The following is a 23,870-nucleotide window of genomic DNA, read 5'->3' on the forward strand; positions in this document are numbered from 1 at the left end:
ACTCTTCACGACTGTCTTGGTGTGCTTGGACCATGTTAGTTTGTTGGTGATGTGGACACCAAGGAACTTGACGCTCTCAACCTGCTCCACTGCAGCCCCTTCGATGAGAATGGGGGCGTGYTCGGYCCTCYTTTTSCAGTAGTCCACGATCATCTCCTTTGTCTCCTTCTACTTGTTAATAATGTTAGAGTGGACATATTGGAAGTTCATTGGAAGCCTTTGGAAGAACAGCGAGACTTGTTACTGTAAACCCATTTTATTCTATAAATCAGCCTTTTATATGGTTCCCTCTGCCAAGGAGTGAGGTCAAGTTCATGTCAGGGATGACGTAGGATCTCATAAACGCTTTTGTGCTGTTATCTCTCTAGTTGTTATCCTAAGATAATATGGGTTTCCTCAGTTCTTCATGAAAACTTGTTTGCTGACAAGCAAAACATTTTGGGTCTATGTCAACAATGGACTAATGAAACAAATAACAATATATTGTTTTTGAGTGGAATATATTGTGTTTTGGGGGATTGTATTTAGGCCCTTAGTAATCAATCATAAGAAAGAGGTATGCTTGTGTTTCTGATATATATTTCTTACTGTTTATGAATAAGATCTCTAGTAATAACACAAGACATCTGGTCAATGCTACACGAGAGGGATTGCCCTGTTAAAAAAGTCAAAATATAGTTACAGAGAATGTAAGGGTTCAGTGGGAGGATGCTGAGTATGTGTGTGTATGTGCACTACATGTTTAGTGTAGTGTGCAGGCAGGGTTGAAACCATTCTAGCCTTTGGGAGTTGAAGGGTCACACAACTCTGCAGTGAGAATGTTCTGCTTTTCATTAAATCAACCCATATGTCCCCGTATCTGCCTCGCCGTGGAGACTCCACTCTGCTTCCTCTCCCCAAGTGTGTGTGTGCGTGTGTCACCTTTTGAACCGATAGGTTAGAGGTCCTTGGTGCAGTAAGAAATGTTTACGTTTGGTGCATTTGGAGACCAAATTCTACTCTAAACTTTCTGTGTGTGTTTGCGTAGGAGTGAGTGCATCTGTGTTCGTATAGTAAGTCAATGTTATTAATTGCTCCTAAAAGTTGCCAGAGCACATCAATGATTTGTTGTCATTTGTATGTCTTTGTGTTTGTGTTCTGCCAACTTTTGTGTCAATCTTATTTCTATTTTTGTGCAACAAAGCCATTTTAATTTCTCAGAACAAAAATATTTTGCGTGTGGTTAGAACACAACCCAGAGTGGGAGTTCATTAACAGAGTTAATAGAGTTAAGTAGTATTATTTCCTGAATGGGTTAGTGAACCACATTCCCAAGGGACCAAAACAGGGGCTAGAGATACACATTTTWTCAAAATATAATTTTAAAAGGATGCCAGAATATACTATTACATTTAATTCAAGTAAGGAATAAAATGTTTACATCAATCTGAAGAGGTAGTGAACTGTAATTTCTATTTTTTAAATGTTCTTAATTCATTCAACCCTTGACTAGAACTGGAATAATTTTATCTATGTCTGTAGGCTAATCAACACGATATTTGCACAATCCCACCAGTGCTTGAGGGGCATATCACTATGTTGCTGTTTGAAATGTGATGTCTATGTGTGCCCTCTATGGCACAGGAAATATAATTTTGTCCATTTGATACATAATTGTTCAATCTAAAGTTCTGAGAGTTGTGAAATATACCCTTGAGTTAGACTTGGTGTCAATGGTATTTATAGAATAGTCAGATTATTCAAGAAACAGATCAAGTGTAGCTATGATGTCTTGACTCAAGAGCTCTCTCAGTAAGTGATGCAATTGTATGAAATGCGTTGCCCTTCAAAGTGCTTTGTAGGTTAAGTCATATTCTGACAAACCCAAGATTGTGGAAATGGGATTATTTCAGTGTGACACATACACAATACTCCTGTTCCTAAAAGGATGTCTGATCACTGTGAACTGAAAGGACAATCCTGTAATGTGTATTATTGAGGCATGCATATGTGAACATTTGTGTTGCATTGCTTCCACTGAGCCACAGAGCAAACCACCTGATTTAGAATAGCCTACTACTTACTGCCTGCATTCACTTTTTGACTGTATTCACCAGGGGAGATACACAGCACATTGAGGCTTTTAAGTTTTATTTGTTGGTAATGTTGGGCCAAAGACTTGACGTCAACCTCTTCTCCAAGGCCATGGGAAAGGCAGATTTCTCAATTATTCATGAAATGAAATAGCCGATAGTTATTTTCAAGATCGTCATACACGTACGCACTTCCACACACACACACTCRCGTGCACACACACTTTTCCCAACAGTGACATCATTCCTATTCCCATTGTTATAAGTATAAGTATTCAGGAAATTAGTCCAGCAATACGATCTATTCATGATCTGTTTTACTGTAGCCTATTGGAGGTCTTGATAACATAACTGAGTTTCACTTCACTTTATATGTAATTAGCCTACTCTTACTGAAGTCAGTCAATTGATCATGAGTTGGATTCKGTTAGATTGAGAGGGGGTGCGAATTTCCATTTTTTTGTCCCGCCAAATTGGCAAATTAGTAGGCGGATATGAGAAGTCACATGGTTTCTCTTTTCCCTTTTTCCCCACACAAACACACCCACTCCAAAGAGAGTACAGTATGCCCACACACAACACGCGGACGTACTTGCATCGTGCACACACAGCTGTTTAGATATTCACTAGCTACAATGCACATACGGATAAATGTTTTACACCATTGCAGTCAGAATGCATCGAAATCTGGAATACATTTAACACTTTTCCRTCTCGATCTTTGAATTCTAATTCTGTCCAGGACTGTGGTTTCTTCTTCGGTTAGATAGCCTACGAGGATACGATCACTGCCAAAAAGGTTTGATGTTTCAAATAGTTACTGCATACTATGTTGTCTGTTTGCTGTGGACTGGTTTTGTGCAAAGTGTTGTAACACTGCGTCTTGATAATACTCATGGAAGGTGAAAGTCACTAGTCGTTGTCGACTATAAATTGGCATGCATTTAACTTTTTGTCTTGATGCGCTCCCCAATGGAGTAGCCGATTTCGAGTTTTCTAAGTATACTCGACTACGTCCATAATATACATAATCGCTATTTCCAGTGAGTTGAGTATCTTCGTTAAACTTTTGATTGATCTCATGCATGCAATGTTCTCTTAGTCTGCTCTTCCATCACATCACATTGTTGGATGTGATTTTAAGCGTTAACTCTATTGAGTGCCTCGGTATGCTGCTTGCCAGTACGAATTAGCAGAGCATGGTATTGTTTTACTCATTTTTGAACAAATGGTTGATTTCATTTACCATTTATTTTGATTAGAAACCCCCCAYCATTTGTTATTCTATGGGTACAATACAGGAAATGCTCTGCTGATGTTTACTGATAACTTAAACTGTTACCTGAAAATAATATACAGTAATCTTTGGCATTTCATTGCAGAAAAGTACATTGAATAGCCCACGTTTGACACTGTAAAACGAGTAAAATATGTGTTGCCACAATTTTTGTCCAGCCTTCATCACATCTAGTTGTGTTGATGAGAACGTGCTGACGACCATGCCATTGATCAGGCATAGTAGAGCAACAAAAAAAGTATGTTGCCCACCACCCCAATAGGTGTTACTTTAACAACCGAGGTGCTAACTGCCCTCCAAAACTAGTTGATTTACATGAGGTGGTAACACAAAGCACCCCTATGATGTTTTATTGACATGCTTTATGGCTGTTGGCATGACAGTAGATGTAGGTGGTTGTCGTTTCCTTCCCTCACAGATAACATTTGACACTGGATTCTCTGTCTGCCTGCAGAGATAGTGGTTAGAGTTTTTTAAATTTAATTTAACCTTTATTTAACTAGGTAAGTCAGTTAAGAACAAATTCTTATTTACAATGTCGGCCTACCCCGGCCAAACCCTAATGACGCTGGGCCAATTGTGCGCCACCCTATGGGACTCCCAATCACGTCTGGTTGTGATACAGCCTGGAATCGAACCAGGATCTGTAGTGACGCCTCTAGCACTGAGATGCAGTGCCTTAGACCGCTGTGCCACTCGGGAGCCCAAATTGTGTGTGTGTGTGCAACTTGGTGTAAGCCTCCTATTAGATTTCCTCAGCAATAAAATGAACTGATTTAGTATCAATCAAGTTTCCTGTGAAATAAATACATTTTCAACATTTGGCCCCACTTGTTGATTAGCTCTGGTGAGAAACTGAAGTTTTGGTCTGTCCCCAACAGATTCCCAGAGCCAGCTGTCCTGCAGTGTGGCAGGTGAGGACCAGAGAGAGGTGAGGCGCGATCCTGAAAATTTGGACAGTATGAGTTTGGTGGAGATCAGACAGGCTGTTGGGTCCATGACCCTGTCCTTATCCAGCACAGACTCCAAGGAGAGGTACTTTGACCGGGTGGATGAGAGCGACCCTGAGTACCTCCGCAGCAGGAACATGTCACCTGAAATACAGCAGGACTTCAACATGATGGAGCAGAAGAAGAGAGTCACTCAGATTCTACAGAGTCCAGTATGTTGCTTGTTCTCTGTCTATGTTAATGTGTGTACACAGTACAGTCACTTTCATTATCTGGTTGCAGACCATCAAATGGCCTGAAAAGTTTTGCTCCTTGAGATCCAGGCCTATGTCGTTGGCTCTTGTAGAGACACTACACCTTTGATGTTTTCATCAAATGTTATTGGTCATATACACATGGTTAGCAGATGTTATTGCAAGTGTAGTAAAATGCTTGTGCTTCTAGTTCCGACAGTGCAGCAATATCTAACATGTAATCTAACAATTCCACAACAACTACTGAATACACACAAATCTAAGTAAAGGAATGGAATRGGAATATATAAATATTTGGATGAGCAATGACAGAGAGGCAAAGGCAAGATGCAATAGATGGTATAAAATACAATATATACACTACCGTTCAAAAGTTTGAGGTCACTTAGAACATCGAAAACTGGCTCTAACCAGAATAGAAAGAGGAGTGGGAGGCCCCGGTGCACAACTGAACAAGAGGACAAGTACATTAGTGTCTAGTTTGAGAAACAGACGCCTCACAAGTCCTCAACTGGCAGCTTCATTAAATAGCACCCGCAAAACACCAGTCTCAATGTCAACAGTGAAGAGGCGACTCCAGGATGCTGGCCTTCTAGGCAGAGTTGAAAAAAAGAATTAAAAAAAAGCCATATCTCAGACTGGCCAATAAAAATAAAATATTAAGATGGGCAAAAGAACACAGACACTGGACAGAGGAACTCTGCCTAGAAGGTCGGCATCCTCGAGTCGCCTCTTCACTGTTGACGTTGAGACTGGTGTTTTGCGGGTACTATTTAATGAAGCTGCCAGTTGAGGACTTGTGAGGCGTCTGTTTCTCAAACTAGATACAATAATGTACTTGTCCTCTTGCTCAGTTGTGCAACGGGGCCTCTCACTCCTCTTTCTATTCTGGTTAGAGCCAGTTTGCGCTGTTCTGTGAAGGGAGTAGTACACATCGTTGTACGAGATCTTCAGTTTATTGGCAATTTCTTGCATGGAATAGCCTTAATTTCTCAGAACAAGAATCGACTGACGAGTTTCAGAAGAAAGGTCTTTGTTTCTGGACATTTTRAGCCTGTAATCGACCCACAAATGCTGATGCTCCAGATACTCTACTAGTCTAAAGAAAGCCAATTTTATTGCTTCTTTAATCAGAACAACTGTTTTCATCTGTGCTAACATATTGGCAAAAGTGTTTTCTAGTGATCAATTAGCCTTTTAAAATGATAAACTTGGATTAGCTAGCACAACGTGCCATTGGAACACAGGAGTGATGGTTGCTGATAACGGGCCTCTGTACGCCTCTGTAGATATTCCATAAAAATCTGCCGTTTCCAGCTACAATAGTCATTTACAACATTAACAATATGTACACTGTATTTCTGATCAATTTGATGTTATTTTAATGGACAAAAAATTTGCTTTTCTTTCAAAAACAAGGACATTTCTAAGTAACCCCAAACTTTGGAACGGTAGTGTACATATGAGATGAGTATGAGGTTGTTTTCCTGACACCACACTCTGACTTGCCTCACCTCCTCCTCCCTGTGAGCTGTCTTGTCGTTGTTGGTAATCAAGCCTACTTGTGTCGTCTGCAAACTTGTTGATTGAGTTGGAGGCTTGCATGGCCACGCAGTCATGAGTGAACAGGGAGTACAGGAGGGGGCTGAGCACGCACCCTTGTGGGGCCCCCAGTGTTGAGGATCAGCGAAGTGGAGATGTTGTTTCCTACCTTCACCACCGGGAGGCGGCCCATCAGGAAGTCCAGGACCCAATTGCAAAGGGTGGGGTTGAGACCCAGGGCCTCAAGCTTAATGATGAGCTTGGAGGGTGCTATGGTGTTGAATGCTGAGCTATAGTCAATGAACAGCATTCTTACATAGGTATTCCTCTTGTCCAGATGGGATATGGCAGTGTGATGGCGATTGCATCATCTGTGGGCCTATTAGGGCGGTCTAGGGTGATATGATCCTTGACTAGCCTCTCAAAGCACTTCATGATGACAGATGTGAGTGCTATGGGGCGATAGTCATTTAGTTCAGTTACCTTTGTCTTCTTGGGTACAGGAACAATGGTGGCCATATTGAAGCGTGTGGGGACAACAGACTGGGATAGGGAGAGATTGAATATGTCCGTAAACAAACCAGCCTGCTGGTCTGTGCATGCTCTGGGGACGCGGCTAGGGATGCCGTCTGGGCCGGCAGCGAGGGTTAACACGCCTAAATGTCTTTATCATGTTTGCCACAGAGAAGGAGAGCCCACAGTCCTTGGTAACTGGCTGCGTCGGTGGCACTGTATTATCCTCAAAGCGGGCAAAGGTGTTTAGTTTGTCTGGATGCAAGACGTCGGTGTCCGTGGCGTGGCTGGTTTTCCTGTTGTAGTCCGTGATTGTCTGTAGACCCTGACACATGCGTCTCGTGTCTAAGCCGTTGAATTGCAACTCCACTTTGTCTCTGTACTAGAGGTCGGCCGATTTATGATTTTTCAACGCCGATACTGATTATTGGAGGACCCAAAAAAGCCGAATCCGATTAATCGGACGATTTTTATATTTGTAATAATAACAATTACAACAATACTGAATGAACAATGAACCTTTCTATTTTAACTTAATATAAAACATAATCTATTTAGTCACAAATAAATAATGAAACGTGTTCAATTTGGTTTAATGAATGAAAAAAAACTGTGTTGGAGAAGAAAGTAAAAGTGCAATATGTGCCACATAAAAAAGCTAACATTTAAGTTCCTTGCTCGAACATGAATATGAAAGCTGATGGTTCAATATTCCCAGTTAAGACGTTTTAGGTTGTAGTCATTATGGGARTTATGACGCGTCGACTATTTCTCTCTATACCATTTGTATTTCATATACCTTTCACTATTGGATGTTTTTATAGGCACTTTAGTATTGCCAGCCTAATCTCGGGAGTTGATAGGCTTGAAGTCATAAACAGCGCTGTGCATCAGGCATTGTTAAGAGCTGCTCGCAAATGCAGTAAAGTGCTGTTTGAATGAATGCTTACGAGCCTGCTGCTGCCTACCACCGCTCAGTTAGACTGCTCTATCGAATATCAAATCATAGACTTAATTATAATAAACACACGGAAATACGAGCCTTTGGTCATTAATATGGTCAAATCCGGAAACTATCATTTCGAAAATAAAATTGTATTCTTTCAGTGAAATACGGAACCATTACGTATTTTGTCGAACGGGTGGCAACCGTAAGTCTAAATATTACTGTTACATTGCACAACCTTCAATGTTATGTCATAATTATCTAAAATTCTGGCAAATTAATTACGTTTTTTGTTAGGAAGAAACACAGTTCGCAACGAGCCAGGCGGCCCAAACTGTTGCATATACCCTGACTCAGCTTGCACTGAACGAAAGAGAAGTGACACAATTTCCCTAGTTAATATTACCTGCTAACATGCATTTATTTTAACTAAGTATGCAGGTTTAAAAAAATATACTTCTGTGTATTGATTTTAAGAAAGGCATTGATGTTTATGGTTAGGTACATTTGTGCAACGAATGTGCTTTTTTCGCAAATGCGCTTTTGTTAAATTGTCACCTGTTTGGCAAAGTTSAAGTAGGCTGTGATTCGATGATAAATTAACAGGCACCACATTGATTACATGAAACGCAGGACAAGCTAGTTAACCTAGTAATATCATCAACCATGTGTAGTTAACTAGTGATGATGTGAAGATTGATTGTTTTTTGTAAGATMAATTTAATGTTAGCTAGCAACTTACCTTGGCTCATTGCAGCCACAAGGTCCTKTTGACGCTGCACTCATGTAAGAGGTGGTCAGCCTGCCATGCAGTTTCCTCATGGATTGCACTCTAATCGGCCATAATCGACGTCCAAAAAGGCAGATTTGTTATGAAAACTTGAAATCGGCCCTAATTAATCGGCCATGCCGAAGCGTGGATTCCGATTGGTCAGAACAGCAATGGTGGCAAAACATTTAATCAACTGACACCATGTGTTAGTGTTAATATTTGTTGCATTGAAGTGAAATGTGCTACTGTCAGAGGAAACAATATTAAATATTAACCAGTCCAAAAATAATTGTCAGCTTTAATATATATTGCCTGACCAAGTTCACATTTTAGCATTATTAAAGGTCCAATGCAGCCATTTTTATTTAAATTTCAAATAATTTCTGGGTAACAGTTAAGTATCTTACCGTGATTGTTTTCAATTGAAATGGTCAGAAATTATCAAAAAATAGCTTCTTAGCAAAGAGCCATTTTCTCAAGCAAGAATTTTGCTAGGACTGTCAGGGAGTGGTCTGRGTGGGGAGGGGAAGAATGAAAACTAGCTGTTATTGGCAGAGAGGTTTGGGAAACATAATGGGCTTAGAACCTCTAACCCAGGCARTTTGTGGGGAAACAACCTGTGGTTACCTAGGTTACCSCATTGGCTCACAGCAAAAAAAGTTTACATTTTATTGTTGTCTGCTTGTTTTAGTCAATWAAAAAACTACATTTTAAGAAAAGTACAACATGTCTAAAGATTACTTTTCAACATTGCCTGCTCTCGATTGTTCTCACTACTTAGAAAAACGTTATATTTTAGGGCTTCCCTCATGCCCCATGATGCTAGCTAGCTAGCCAAGACCAACAACACAAACTATACTAAACAAGTTAAATGTCTTACCTGTGGGGAAATGCTTTCCACACATATAGTTACGTGTAGCCTACATGGACAACGGGTCCCCACATTTCCAACTCTTCCACGCTGAGTAGCCCAGAAGTCACAGGGCTTTTCTCACAGGCTCCATTTCCCTACGTGAGAGCGTTGCGAACCTTAGGTCTGGATTTTTTTAGCTGGTTACATGTACATTGAACAACACAGCAGCACTTCGACATGTTTTGTTCTTTCTGTATAACAAAAAAATCTACGGCGAAGTTGTCTCTTTTACAATGGGGGTCAATAGTATTTTGGGGGGGGTTTTCCCCAATTTGTGGGTGTGGTCRATGGGGAATTGCTTATTATCATGTGATGATGGCTGCCTGGTATTGTGATGCAATAATTTCCATGGTAATGTAGAATGTTCATTCTAACTGATGTGCCTCATGTAATGGAATGTATTTTTTGTAATGTCAGTTGAGTTRATTCAACAAATCACAGCACAGATTTATGGGTACACTTCCTGCTTTTACTTCCTGCTTTGCTCCTATGGGTACACTCGCAATGGCCACAAGTCCACCCATTATGCCATCAATGACTTGAATGGGAACGCCCGTCTATTCAATCTATTTCTATGTTTGGAACTTTTTCTTATTGGTCTACTAATTTACCACCTGGTGATGTCACCAGGAAGGCCAAAACGCCATCCCACCAAAACAGGCTGAAATTTCAGGTGTTTTTTTCAAACAGCTCTTACACCAAAAGGGCATTATCATCCTTTTTACAATTTTATGGTATTATTTCAACATCACAGTGTGGAAATATATATATATATATATATATAACTGCACTGGGCCTTTAATTAAATCAAATGGAGAGACAACAACATATAGGCATGAACAGAAGAAGTATTGGCATCCACTCTATGTATTCCTATTTGACTCAAACCCTTGAGTATAAGGAGAAAATGTTGCCTACGTGCACCGATGATAAATGCATCATATATGCCATTGTGAATCAGAGGGGCAGATAATCAAGCAATAAAATGTGGTTAGAGAGGCTGCTAGGAGGTGCAACAAACACATGCCTGTAAAAAATGAGATGAGCCCACGCTCATCTGTGATTGCATAACAGACCCCAACAAGTGGAACTCAGCTCATCACCATGGGAACCGCTCTGAGATGGTGTGGAATGCTGGCGTTCCACCAAAGAGGCTTGCAGAATAATCGTCTTTTTTTTGGGAAGGATACCCAAGATTCACAACAATACTGTGAGCATAAATTAATAGGCTGACTTAATGGGAGGGCTACCTCCCAGTCACCTCTATTCACATGGACATAAAGAGGGGTTTAGAAACCTCTAATGTGATTTGTGTAAACTTGTAATAAAGAGGGCCTCGTTAGGCCTGAGAGTACACTGAAAGTACACTGTGCACCCTGTCCTAATGCGGACGGCTGAATAGACATGGAATTGGAACAGGGTCAAGGTGAAAAGTATTGCGTAAATACACAGACCATACCAGCAGTTTTAATCATATTTTTCTATATATAATTTAGCCTAACAGGGTGGAAATGTATGAGTGGGACATACAGACTAACAACATGAAACATGGACAAACAGATAAAACTGAGTGTTGATGTTTATTTAGCTTTGCACCATAGTTTCCCACCAAATAAATTATGACACTTCCTGAATGTGGGGTAATTGTAGGAAGAGGTTGTTTTCTTAAATGGAGAAGTACAACAAACTAACAGGGTGGAAAGTGGTATCAGGGACACAGAAAATCTTAAATAAAATTATAATAATAAATACAATAATCATGAAGAAAAAAAAATATTGATGAAAGAGACTAACTAGGACTATAAAATAATGAAGAAAGATTTGATTTATTTCATGCCTAATATTTCTTGTGGAAGTTGATAAATAACACCTGTGGACAGCAAACAAACACTCCTACATCCATGGACAGAAAGTGTTGCATAAAATTCCCTTTCAGGATCCATATTTGGGTGTTTTTAAGGTAAAGGACACCTGACCTTATAATTAAATCCACATTTTACACTAAATAAGAAATTATATTTCCTAGGGACAGAAAAGGCACCGCAGAGTAGGAATGACCCAGCTAACATCCTTTCCTCATTTTCTTTGTGACCTGTGACCACTATCCTGGAGTGGTAAGCATTGATAGATGTAAGCCAGTGGTCATTTGAACTATTTTCACTGAGTCATGGATTCCAAGGTGTGTCATTTTAATATGTCGTTGTTTGGTTTCCAGGTGTTTAAGGATGAACTGGAAGGACTGATCCAGGATCAGATGACAAAGGGCAATAATCCAACAGGGCTGCTGGCTCTGAGGCAGATAGCTGATCTGATCATGGCCAGTTCTATGGGAGGGCCAGGCTCCTTCACATCTCCTCTCAGTAAGTAACTGTGTGCGTGTAGGTCTGCGCATTCTGCATAGTCTTTCAGTGATGCATCCTGATTCTCTGCATTGTCAACGTTTTGGGACATGGAATTCACAAAAACGTGTGACATTGAGAGCCCTTTATGCAGCAAAATTCTGCTCAATTACTTGTTGACCACATTCCGAATGTTTCTAAGTGAACCAAATGTTCCCGGCTTTATAATGAATTAYAGCTGTCTGGAGCGTAAATTATGTTGCCCTCCGTCTTTCAATGGGGGTCACTATGAACCCTAGGGCTAAAAAGTTCCATTTTAAAAACACTAGGAATGCTTACTGTGACTGTTAGGAAATGTAAAACGAACTGTCGTCTCCTATGGCTTTGAGGTAATGGAGGCAGAACTGTCTCTTTATACATCAACAGTCCCTCCTAAAGTACTTGTAAAAGAATAGGGTTCCGGTTTGTCCAATGCCCTTATACAGTAGGAAAAATATACTACTCACAGCTCTTATGAGAAGTACTGAGAACAGCCGCTTTTATGATCCAAAAGTTAAGCATGGGATGCTGAGATGTAGTGAGTTTATGAGGAAGATTTTTTTTTTATAGCAATCATTTGAACTAAATGTTGTAAGAGAGAGGCACGACCATTTAAGAGCTGCTCAAGTTAAACAAGTAAGCATAGATGGTGCTTGTAAGCTCAAACCAGAGAGAAAGCAAATGACATTGACCGTGTCATAATGCAACTTCAACATGAAGAATGTTCTTGTTTCATGAACATTCATAAATGTTATATCTCTGAAGTATGAATGGTTAACACACCAGCTTGTTTAGACACACAAAGAAAGCTGTAATTTGTGGTGGTTGTCACGAAGGCTGTGGGATGTTAGTCACTGTGCTCTTGTCACATCAGTTCACTATGAATGCATGTGTTTTCTCCAGGCCTAGGGATGGTCACCCCGGTCAATGACCTCTATGGGGTAGAGTCTGCATCCTTTACTAAAGGGGAGAAACAGTGTCGCTGTAAGCTAGCCAGTGTCTACAGACTGGTGGACCTCTTCAGCTGGGCCCATTTCACCAGCTCATACATTACTGTGAGTATTACCCTCGTAAAAAAACTTATTAGACCTCTCTACTTACATGTAACACGAACTTAATGTAGCATTATAAGCACAGTAGGAATTGTGATTACTGTAGGCATGTCAAAACGACACAGAGTCCTCAGTCACCCAATACACATTTTATTTGAGCAATTTTCAAGCATTGTTGAAATACAAATAAATAGTCTAGACATTTTTATCTTGAGAATAGTCTACATCCAGTTTACTGTATGTAACCGGTGCAATGTTGTTCTTGGCAATGCCTTTTGACATTTTGCTTTTTGACCTTTTCCTTATACAGGTCCGGGTTAGCAAAGAACAAGACCATGTTCTTATCATCCCACAAGGGCTCTCTTTCACTGAAGTGACGGCTGGCAATCTGGTAGGTATAATGGTGCATGCTTTTTCATATTCCAGATTTATTAGAACTACCATAGAAAATAACAGTTTGTGCTTTTCTCCAGTGGGTGAACAACACTATCATTACCAACAGTATCCAGAAAACCCCATTGAGATGTGAATCATGCAGAATATGTGTTCAGACTATTGACATGGCCACATAATCAATAACCAGCCACCCAGACAGCCTCTGGGTGTGCTGAGACACGCCTCACTCTACTTCACCAAGGGGTCAAGGAGAAATTACAGTTTTGTTGAATGGATGTTTTTCAGCTTGTTGTCAGCATGTAGTTGCCAATAGTTACAGTATTGATGGAGCGCTAAGTCCCAATAGAATGATAACTAGATCACTTGTAATCCTCTTGCAATATCATAATAACAACTGAATATAGTTGAATTCAAATATGAAAAAACAAGAGTGGAATAATGAATCTATTTTAATAGTGCAGCAATATGGTAGCACCGTTTAAAATGTTTTTATTTAACTAGGCAAGTCAGTTAAGAACATTCTTATATACAATGACGGCCTACAGTGAGTTGGAATAATTCCCAATACAGTTGTGCGGCTTTGCATCTGACTCAGTATCTGGCTGCCATGGTAGCCCTACTGATATTGTGTCCTGGTCTGTTTCCAGGTGAAAGTGAACATGATTGGGGATGTTGTCGACCAGGGACCAACCTATTTGGAGGTGGACCACTTTGGCTTCAGCCCTCACTCTGCTATCTATTCCATGCGCCCTGACATCAGGTGTATCATACACATCCACACCTCTGCCACCGCTGCAGTGAGTACACTCTCAACTAAAACTCAGTGAGTGGCCATGTCACCTGGCCATGATACTCAATGACTGAGTTAATCAATAAGGCCCGGGGGGGTGTGGTATATGGCCAATATACCAGGTCTAAGGGCTGTTYGCACGACGCAATGCGGAGTGCCTGGACACAGCCTGTAGCCGTGATATATTGGCCATATATCACAACCCCCAAGGTGCCTTATTGCTTTATAAACKGGTTGCCAACGTAATTAGAGCAGTAAAAATAAATGTTTTGTCATACCCGTGTTATACGGTCTGATATACCACGGCTGTCAGCCAATCAGTATTCAGGGCTCAAACCACTCAGTTTATAATTAAGAGAAACCTCTTGGTTTCATTATTGTTTGTACTGTAAGTACACCTAATGTACTAGTACTGTTGCCTTTTGAGGTCGTTTCTTATAGTTCATGCAATATGTCTGATGTTTTACCAGCCAGAAATAAAATAAAAGGTGCCTTTAGGTAGTTGTTGTTGACACAGCATAGTCACGGTTGCTTTTATCCTGAATTCACAGGTGTCCTCAATGAAATGTGGCGTCTTGCCAATTTCCCAAGAGGCTCTGGTTCTGGGCGATGTTGCATACTTCAGTTACCAAGGCTTTTTGGATGATCAAGACGAGAAGGTGGAGTTCCAGAAAGCCCTAGGGCCCACTGCCAAGGTAAYTATTGGTTTCCTTAACAACACCAACAGGTATTGTAGTGTGTGCCATACATAGAAACAGAACACACAGAATTCCATCACCATGGAGATTAGACTGCCTGCCATTTAATCAAACTGTTTTGTTACTGTAGTAATTGGTGTTTTTACACAGGTAGAAGAGCATTCTATATGTAATGTGTTACTGGAAGTTGTTTTCACTTTTTCTTCATGTATTTGTATTCACTTATCATTTCACCTTTTGAACTTGTTGTTGTCCCGCTCTTCATCTTTTTGCAGGTGCTTGTTCTGAGGAATCATGGCCTGGTTGCTCTGGGGGAAACTATAGAGGAGGCTTTCCACTACATTTACCACTCACAGCAGGCTTGTGAAATCCAGGTAACACTTTAATTAATCAGCCACACTTGTTCTACCACATCATTGTATAGGTCATGAAATAGTTAGTTCACTGCTATTTCTGTGTTCTTATCGTGTAAATTTGATGAGGGTGTGTTGCGATCCAATATACAGAATATATGTGTTATTTTGCTGCACTTAACCTGTGTGGTCTAAACACATCAGTATGTATTAAATGAATAACTACTTGTACACTACATGACCAAAAGTATGTGGACACATGCTTGTCGAACATCTCATTCCAAAATCATGGGCATTAATATGGAGTTGGTCCCCCCTTTGCTGTTATAACAGCCTCTACTCTTCTGGGAAGGCTTTCCACTAGATGTTGGAACATTGCTGCAGGGACTTGCTTCCATTCAGCCACAAGAGAATTAGTGAGGTTGGGCACTGATGTTGGGTGATTAGGCCTGGCTCGCAGTCGGCCTTCCAATTCATCCCGAAGGTGTTCGATGGGGTTGAGGTCAGGGCTCTGTGCCGGCCAGTCAAGTTCTTCCACACAGATCTCGACAAACAATTTCTGTATGGACCTCACTTTGTGCACGGGGGCATTGCCATGCTGAAACAGGAAAGGGCCTTTCCTAAACTGTTGCCATGAAGTTGGAAGCACAGAATCATCTAGAATGTCATTGTATGCTCTAGCATTAAGATTTCCCTTCACTGGAACTAAGGGGCCTWGCCTGAACCTTGAAAAAYGTTTCGAATTTAGTGTTTCGGTRGTGAGTGTTGCAACCTAGGATGGACGATTTTTACGTGCTGCGTGCTTCAGTACTCAGTGGTCCCATTCTGCGAGTTTGTGTGGCCTACCACTTTGCGGCTGAGCTGTTGTTGCTCCTAGACGTTTCCACTTCACAATAACAGGACATACAGTTGACCAGGGCAGAAATTTGACAAACTGACTTGAAAAGGTGGCATCCTATGATAGTGCCATGTTGAAAGTCACTGAGCTCTTCAGTAAGGCCATTCTACTGCCAATGTTTGTCTATGGAGATTGCGTGGCTGTGTGCTCGATTTTATACACCTGTCCGCAACAGGTGTGGCTGAAATAGCTGAATCCACTCATTTAAAGGGGTGTCCACATACTTTGTATATTTAGTGTATATTAGGTATGTACCAATATCCAATATTTTCCTTGCCAATAAACCCGATACCGATAACCGATATTAAACATTTTAAGCATTCTAGTTAAGTTAAATAGTTTAAACACACACACTGACCAAAAAGTTATTTTGTTGGCGTTTACGTATGTCCCCATTACCAGTAAAACATAATCAAAACCTATTTCTTTCACTTACTTGCTGTGCTGTTTCGTTGTTCATTTGTTTAGTYGTTTCATTCTCAACCAGGATTTCATCATACATGTCAAGCAGAGAAGTTTCAGCTCTGTCTGTCCGTGGCCTCTCTTCCTCAGTGTGCACTGTCACTGTGTCCGTTTCCATCTTGTTCAGCTGTGTCTGTAACATTTCACGTAAACCCTGTTTCTTGTCTGCATCGAAGTAGCGATCCGTGTACCTAGCATTGAGCATAGTGGTGACACAGTAAAGAGGCTCAGAGAGAGTGCCACCGAATCGCTTGTTCASAGCCTCTAGTAGAGTACTTTTGCAAGTTTAACCCCACTGTCTGTCGGAAGTTTTGTTGAGCAGGCATTTCAATGCCGTGACACAGGGTATTACGTCTGCTASAGACACAGTTGATGAGCTTATTTCTCGAGTCAGTTGTTCGAATGGAGCTAGAAGTGTGTTCATGTTTCAAACATGTTCTCAAATGCCATTGAAATGGCAGCAGCTGTATGAGAACCAGCACATTCTTGAGGATGCAATACGGCTTTCCTCAGTACGAAATCCTTGTCGACCCACAGTGCTGTCAGACTCAGCATGCTCATGGGGCTGACATCGCTGGTCCAAATGTCAGTCGTGAAGCTAATAGCAATGGCAAGTAGCTCATGGATGTGTGTTTCAACAATACTGTGTAACTCCGGTAGGGCAACACCTGAAAAATAGCGCCTACTTGGTAGTATGTACCGGGGCTCGGGGTGCTTGACCAGTCGGTGAAAGCCAACATCATCCACGACAGASAACGGTTGATTGTCAAGGGCAATGAATTYCATTATCTTGGCGTTAATGGATTTCGTCTTTGAGTTGTCTCGCTGAAATGTTCTTACTCTTTCAAATGACTGCTCGACTTGAACTTGTTTAGTTGTTGGAAGTGTGCGCTTAGTTCTTTTGTGCTTTTGTTCTAAGTAGTCGCTGAACTTCAAAACTAGATCCACACAGCAGACATTGTGGGCTAGGTTAGAAATGCTGTGTAGCGCTGTATTTTTCGTGGCGTCATTACGTCATCTACCTACATTAATATAGGTATGCRCGTCAGCTTTAACATTGGTTTTGCACATCGCCGTTAAACTAGACATCAGGCCGGTGTTGGACTTTTTAGCTGATGTCGTCCGAATCCGATATGCTTACTGATATATCGTGCATCCCTAGTGTATATATAAATCACTGGGTTATACTTGTCGAATGGTTTCCCTCATGTAAAGAAAAATGGTCCCTGGTTTTGGAAAGGGATCAAACTTGGTGTTGGTCGTTTTCCCAATTGAATGGTTTTACATTCTCTGCATGAGAGAAAAATTAGTGATAAGTCAGACATCTGTTAAAACAAAGCTAAATCAAGGACTCTATGTGTCTTTGAAACCACTGTTCTCAAAGAGCACCAGGTGGAGTTTAGTGTTCTACGACTTGGTTGAGTCTCATTGTAGCTCATAGCTCTATGTGGAGCAGACAGATAGTATTCTCCTATCATCATATGTCTGGGATAGTGTTTCCATTGAGCAGGTCATTCCACATGTGGTCAGTCTTGGATTCCAGTGCTTTACTAGACTCTACTGTCGCCTTGTGACACACATTTTTACCTCATATTTTCACTATAATAGCTACAGATGTCGGATCTTAATTTGATTACCCTTTTGCAGGAGAACTTTCTTCCAATGCAGGAATTGTAAAACGTGTAGTGTATTTGAGGCTTAAAAAGGCTTCTGAAGTTTGTAATTTGCACCTTGAAATTTGAATTGATTTTTCCCTTACAAAAAATGTATCAACTCCTACAAAGATGTCCATTAATTATTATCCACATAATAATTCACATTTCCTGTTGCTGCAGGATAATTTTTCTTGCTGTAGCAAACTGGTTCAAATTAAGATCCGACGTCTGTAGTTTTAGACTTTACTCATTATTCACCAGACCTGGTCTTTTCACATGGTCAAGACAAACTCCTGGTCTTAACTRTGATATGTGTTTTTGATGTGGTCTTTCAGGTCAGTGCTCTGCAGTGCTCTGCAGGAGTGGAGGACCTGGTGCTCCTGGACAGGGAGAGGCTYAAGCCCCTGACCCACGGAGTGGCTGCTGCTGGGTTCACCGTGGACAGCGAGGTCAAGTGGAAAGTGGGCGAGGCAGAGTTCGAGTCACTCATGAGGATGCTGGACAACCTGGTAAGTGACCTCACTATTTTATCTGACTTTTCCCACAATGCTTAGCATTTCCTCTCCCATGCACATCCTGAGGATGTGTGGGAATACATTGACATCATAATCCCAACCAGATCTCCCATGAACATGGGAGATCATGAATGCCAGCTGTAGCTCCTTGAACTAATGCACGATTATTGTCCCATATAACCTATTAAAGAGTGCCACACCGTTGGGGGTTTATCAAAGATGAACGTCCAATCTTAGCCTGCGACTAGCAGACTGTTTGCTAATGCTGGGTCTGTTTAGCATCCCCTGTAGATAACTGTGATGTTCAGAGGGCTTCTCCCCTTTAAACACTACTATCTCAACATCACTACTAATGATAAGGGACAGACACGATCTCTGGGCACAGCACACCCTACTCTGAGAAAGCCTCTATTGAAACTACTAATGACATGCTACTTCCTGGGTAGGCTACAGCTGTGTTAGCTTGTACAGCCCTGTGTCATCATAGCCCGCCTCCCCCATCATGTATTCCAGATGGCAGGCCATGCTGTGTGGAGTAAAGAGCACAGACCACACAATCCTTCAGAGTCGATTGACTGGAAAACTCAACACACTCCCTGGGTTCCGCTCAACATGGTTGAGTTTGGGGTTTGCGGTCCCCCAYCCCCCTTTTCTTTGATGTGTTCCACACAACATTTCCCCTGCCAACTGCACTGTGTGGCCAGACTTTATCTATTCCCTTTGAAATCAGGCACTTCTGAAAGCGTTGTTTATATGTACTGTACAAAGTGTTCCAACAATGTAAAGAATGTCTTCACTGGAGAGGCTGAACATTGGGTGTTCTAGGAACTGCTTAAACCACTGGCTTAAGTCATTTTTATGGAGTGTAATGTTTCACATGGTTAAAGATGGAAATAATCTTACAAACTTTGTGGTGGAAAACTGCAGGACCAATGTCCGAAAACATGTCTTTGGGAGATTGATTTTATATGCTGCCAAGGTGCAAATCACATAACAGAGAACACCTCGTGGTACTGAGCGTAATTATGTTGCACAAACCTTTTCCTTGAAAATCACATTTCCTAATTAACATTCATGTATAAAGGCTTTACAGTTGATGGATAACAGGCGGCAGAGTTTTCATGGAGTCCATTTTGACAGGTGGACTGAAACAATGTCTCTGTGTTGCTAGGGTTACCGGACAGGCTACGCGTACCACCACCCCATAKTGAGRGAAAAGATTCGGACCAAAAACGACGTGGAGATTCCTGCCACAGTCTACACTGTCCCGTTGGTGGACAGTGATCTGGGTCAGAGAAAACCGTTTAACGTCCTGGTGCAGAAACAGAAGAGGGAGAGGACCCGCTGGCTCAACTCTCCCAACAGCTACCTGAAGGTCAATGTGCCTGAACGTTCACCCAGTGGAGAGTGCAGCCCCAGGACCAAGACCATGGTGAGCTGCTATAAACCATTGTTCTTCAATCTACCTTGTGTACCGGTAGACATGCAGTAATWTCTCTATTGCTTCAACATGACAATCTGTGTTCCTATGGCAGAGCTAAAATATTTGCTCAAATATAAGGCTTTTTTGTAGGTTGCCAGAGCAGTTTTAAATGTGTGGGTTAGCCTGCCCTCTTGTGGAATCTTGTGTATGTATGAAACACCAACATATTTCTACACAAAATCTTCTTAGCTTACCCAATGCATAAAATGTGTTAATGAGCTCCAGTCTGAAATGTCTTTATTAAACCAATATCTTTCCTTTTAGTGGATGAAATCTGAAGAGACCAGCAATGGCACTGGCACCCCCATAAAGATCGAGGACCCCAACCAGTTTGTTCCCCTTAACACAAACCCCACTGATGTTCTGGAGAAGAGGAACCTGGTGAGCTAGAACATTGTGTTTTCTAATCATGTTCCTGATTGAAAGTTCAGACATATTGGGCTGGGATAAATATTGAGTTCAACAGCCTGACCATAGGAGGTACTATTGAACTCTCTTCCCAAGAAAATTAGTATTGATCGCAGTGACCTATAGGGTGCAACCTGTCTCCCTCTGGCATGACAGCTGGGTGGACCAGAGGATCAATAAGTCATAAAACCTTTCTGTTAATTTTTATGGAGTCAAAATGTGGTGTCACTGAATCATTTCAGAACAAAAACAGACAAAAAATAGACACCTGTTAGTCTAGGGACTCATTTGGGTGTAGTAGATAGTTCTAATTACCCAGAGAGTTATGCCAATGTCTTGAAAACAGAACTTACAATTATTTGTAATGGAAATTTGTTTTTTTAGATAAGGCARCAGAACACTGGTGATCACATGACTTCAGGACCAAAGTCCCATCTTCTAGCTGGCATCGTTGTGGACACCATACCAGGACCTGTAAGTACTTGGATCAACGTCACACCACACAACCCTAACATGATATATGTCGTTCCACGAAATGTTTGCCTTTTGCGTCCCTTTGATATTTTAAGTAGAAATTGTGCACCAATAAAATAAATAAAAAAGCCTGTTATATTAAATGAAGTGCCCTCTAATATAGACCACATGGAGWATTCAATAAATCAGATGTATATTATGACTAAGGGACTTGCTAAAGTGCCAAAATTAAGCATTTTGACATGTCCATTTTGACATGTCCGTCAACCCTGTGTCACCTCTAGGAAGATTTTAACCCCATCATTTCGCCAAGTTTTCACCATCATTCTAAAGCCCAAGTTATTTTGTTGCTTTGACAGTCATTTCTGAAGATGATTATTTATTTCATGTGATTCGTGATTAATTTACGTCTGTCCCTTATTATAAAGTCAACCCAGTTACCTGAACTCAATTCTCGTTTTATAATGGTGAAACTATTCCTTTTTAAAATATTTTTTTCAAAAGGAACATTGAACATCTAATAGTCATATCATAGTGTAAAAGTAGATGAGCTGGTTCTACTATTTTTGGCCATTTTCTGGTGTTTTGTGGTGGAAAACTGAGTGTGTCRAGCACACCACGTCAACCCTGTTATCCATAGGCTAGAAATGTTTTTTTGTTTTGTTGTGAAGCTTGCATTCAATTGCCCATCCCTGTTGCACACAACACGCTTCCATTCCAACTTGTTTTTTTATAAAGTTGAAAATGTGCTCTTTATGACAGAATGTTACTGCACTGTTGGAGCTAGAAACACAAGCATTTCGCTACACCCGCAAAAACATCTGCTAAACATGTGTACATAACAAATAACATTTGATTTGTCACAAGAGGTTTTATGGCTGATTTAAGATTAAATCGTCAACCCTGTATATATAGCACTTACTATAGTCCATTTKTTTATTTAACCTGTTGATGGGAAAACTTGTTTTTTATCAAGTTGAACATGTGATCTTTATGACAGAATGTTAAAATTAGGTGAAATCAAAAAAGAAAAATGTTTTGCAAGTTGCACTTCTCAAAAGGCACCTAATTGGTGGACCGGCCCATATGGTAGTGAGTTTCATAGTTGTCATGATCAGAAGACTAATGTKGGTCTTCGTTGGTCCATCCTTATAKTATGTGTTCAGTGAAGTAGTTGGGTTGGAGATCACGGGTATGTATTGGCCTTACCAATGGCTTTAGGTTTAACTGCATGTATGTCTAGCAGTTAAAAGTTTAACCCCATTTTTATATAMCTCTCTCCCCTCAGGCCTTTATCATTGAGGATGAGGAGCAGACACGCTCTCTTCCTCCCAACCCCTTCAGTGAGCTGACAGAGAAAATGCTAGAAGAGTATAAGAGTGTTTTGGAGCAAAGGCAGCTGGGTCAGGATGGTATGATTCTCCCCTATCTCATTACAAATATCAACTCTGTCATGATGAGATCATTTTATTGCCACCTCTGTTATCTACAGTAGTGATGACTAGGGCCCAGTAGTGATGACTAGGGCCCAAAGTTTTACCTGGCCAGGTCACATGGTCAAGATAAAACTCCAGGCCCTATTGATAACCCTTGAACTTTGAACTTGCAGATGCTGATGATGTCACAGATGCAGATGAGATGACAACTTTTGACGAGTCCACCATCTCACTGTCCCTGTCTCCACTCATGTCTCCAGCCAAAGGTATAGGCTATTTCATTCGAAAGTAACAAGACCATTGTGTGAAAGAAAGTTTCAATGAGATGCTTAATTCCTAAATCAGGGCATTCCTTCTCTTAAACATTGAATTGGTTCTAATCCATATCGTTTTGGAAAGGGTGYACTACAGACAAAATTGTCATCTTCATACTTCCTGTAAAGGAGTATTCTTTGTTTTAAGTGTGTAAGTGCTTCGTTCACCAACCCTTTCTCACTGTCTTGGTTTCTTCCTGTTAACAGAGATCATACCCAATGGGAAAGACTATATGGAAGAACTGGAGGAGAAACTGAACATCAAGGTATCCAGGATCAGCGTCAGCACCACAGAAACGGTTGAAATCTCCATAACAGAGAAATCAGGGGGAGACAAGACCCCTGAGAGCCAAACCAAGTCCCCAAAGAAGAAGAAAAAGTTTCGCACTCCTTCCTTCCTAAAAATGAATAAAAAGAAGGAGAAGGCTGAGGCCTAGAGGGAGAGAACCTGAAGAAAGCCAGGTCAGCCTGTTTGGTATGGGATCATAGGATGAGGTGCGTTCCTTAGAGAGGGAATGTATGAGTCACTGAGATCTTAATAGATCTCCAGCTTTTGGGAGGGAGCAACTGTGACAATAAGTCTGTTATTACAATCTTCTTATTACTCAATTACTTCCTCTGAGGACTCCACACATGAATAGCAGGCATGGTGATGAACATGTAGTGTATCAGCTTTATTGTTCTCAGTATGTACAATTGCCAATTCGCCATTGTGTAATCAAAACACATGATAGTATATAGCTACAGAAACTCATTCTTTAAAATAGAAAACTCACTGAAATACCACATTTAGCCTGCTATGTATTTGTGGTCAGATCCTTTTTCCAGTCGGCTCATCCTTGAATGTACAGTAGCCCATAGTTGAAGGTAAGACATGTAAATGTCATGAGGCAGTGTCAAGTGAGTGTTGTATGCTGGTGCCTGGATGTATTGAATGTATAAGAAGTGTGGTTGGTTTGTATCTGGACCTAGACATAATAATGCTGTTTTAGTAGATTTTTAGGATAAGTAAGTAGGATAAAGTATGGGTTGTAGTTGTGTTTATGATTATTCGGTTAACATTTTGATATACACTACAGTACATATTTGTGTTCTTAATAATCCATTTGTTATACATAATACTTTTAACAATGCAAGACAGAGAAGGCAGTTTTAGCTAGGCAGAAACTTTTCAACTTTTATTTATGCCAGTGATATTATTTTAGTGGTTGCTGCTTATTTGTTATTGTGACTAAATGGACTGAAAGTATGATGATTAATACAATCTTCATGAGCTCTATATTGCTGAATACGTTTTAC

The 23,870-nt window shown here is 40.8% G+C and overlaps 1 protein-coding gene across 1 annotated transcript; it reads left to right on the forward strand.

Annotated features, from left to right (window-relative positions):
• Positions 1-2,661: 2,661 nt before the first annotated feature.
• On the forward strand, positions 2,662-23,608 carry LOC111951830 (gamma-adducin). Its single transcript, XM_023970069.2, has 15 exons — positions 2,662-2,871; positions 4,251-4,531; positions 11,475-11,619; positions 12,541-12,692; positions 13,000-13,080; positions 13,733-13,882; positions 14,427-14,570; positions 14,849-14,947; positions 18,277-18,450; positions 19,628-19,888; positions 20,204-20,320; positions 20,732-20,821; positions 22,110-22,233; positions 22,431-22,523; positions 22,779-23,608. Exons 2-15 carry the CDS (start codon positions 4,331-4,333, stop codon positions 23,006-23,008), a joined length of 2,061 nt encoding a protein of 686 aa, XP_023825837.1. The 5' UTR covers positions 2,662-2,871; positions 4,251-4,330; the 3' UTR covers positions 23,009-23,608.
• The last annotated feature ends 262 nt before the right edge of the window (positions 23,609-23,870 follow it).

This window comes from Salvelinus sp. IW2-2015, linkage group LG25, assembly GCF_002910315.2.
Source record: "Salvelinus sp. IW2-2015 linkage group LG25, ASM291031v2, whole genome shotgun sequence".
Classification (NCBI taxonomy): Eukaryota; Metazoa; Chordata; class Actinopteri; order Salmoniformes; family Salmonidae; genus Salvelinus; species Salvelinus sp. IW2-2015.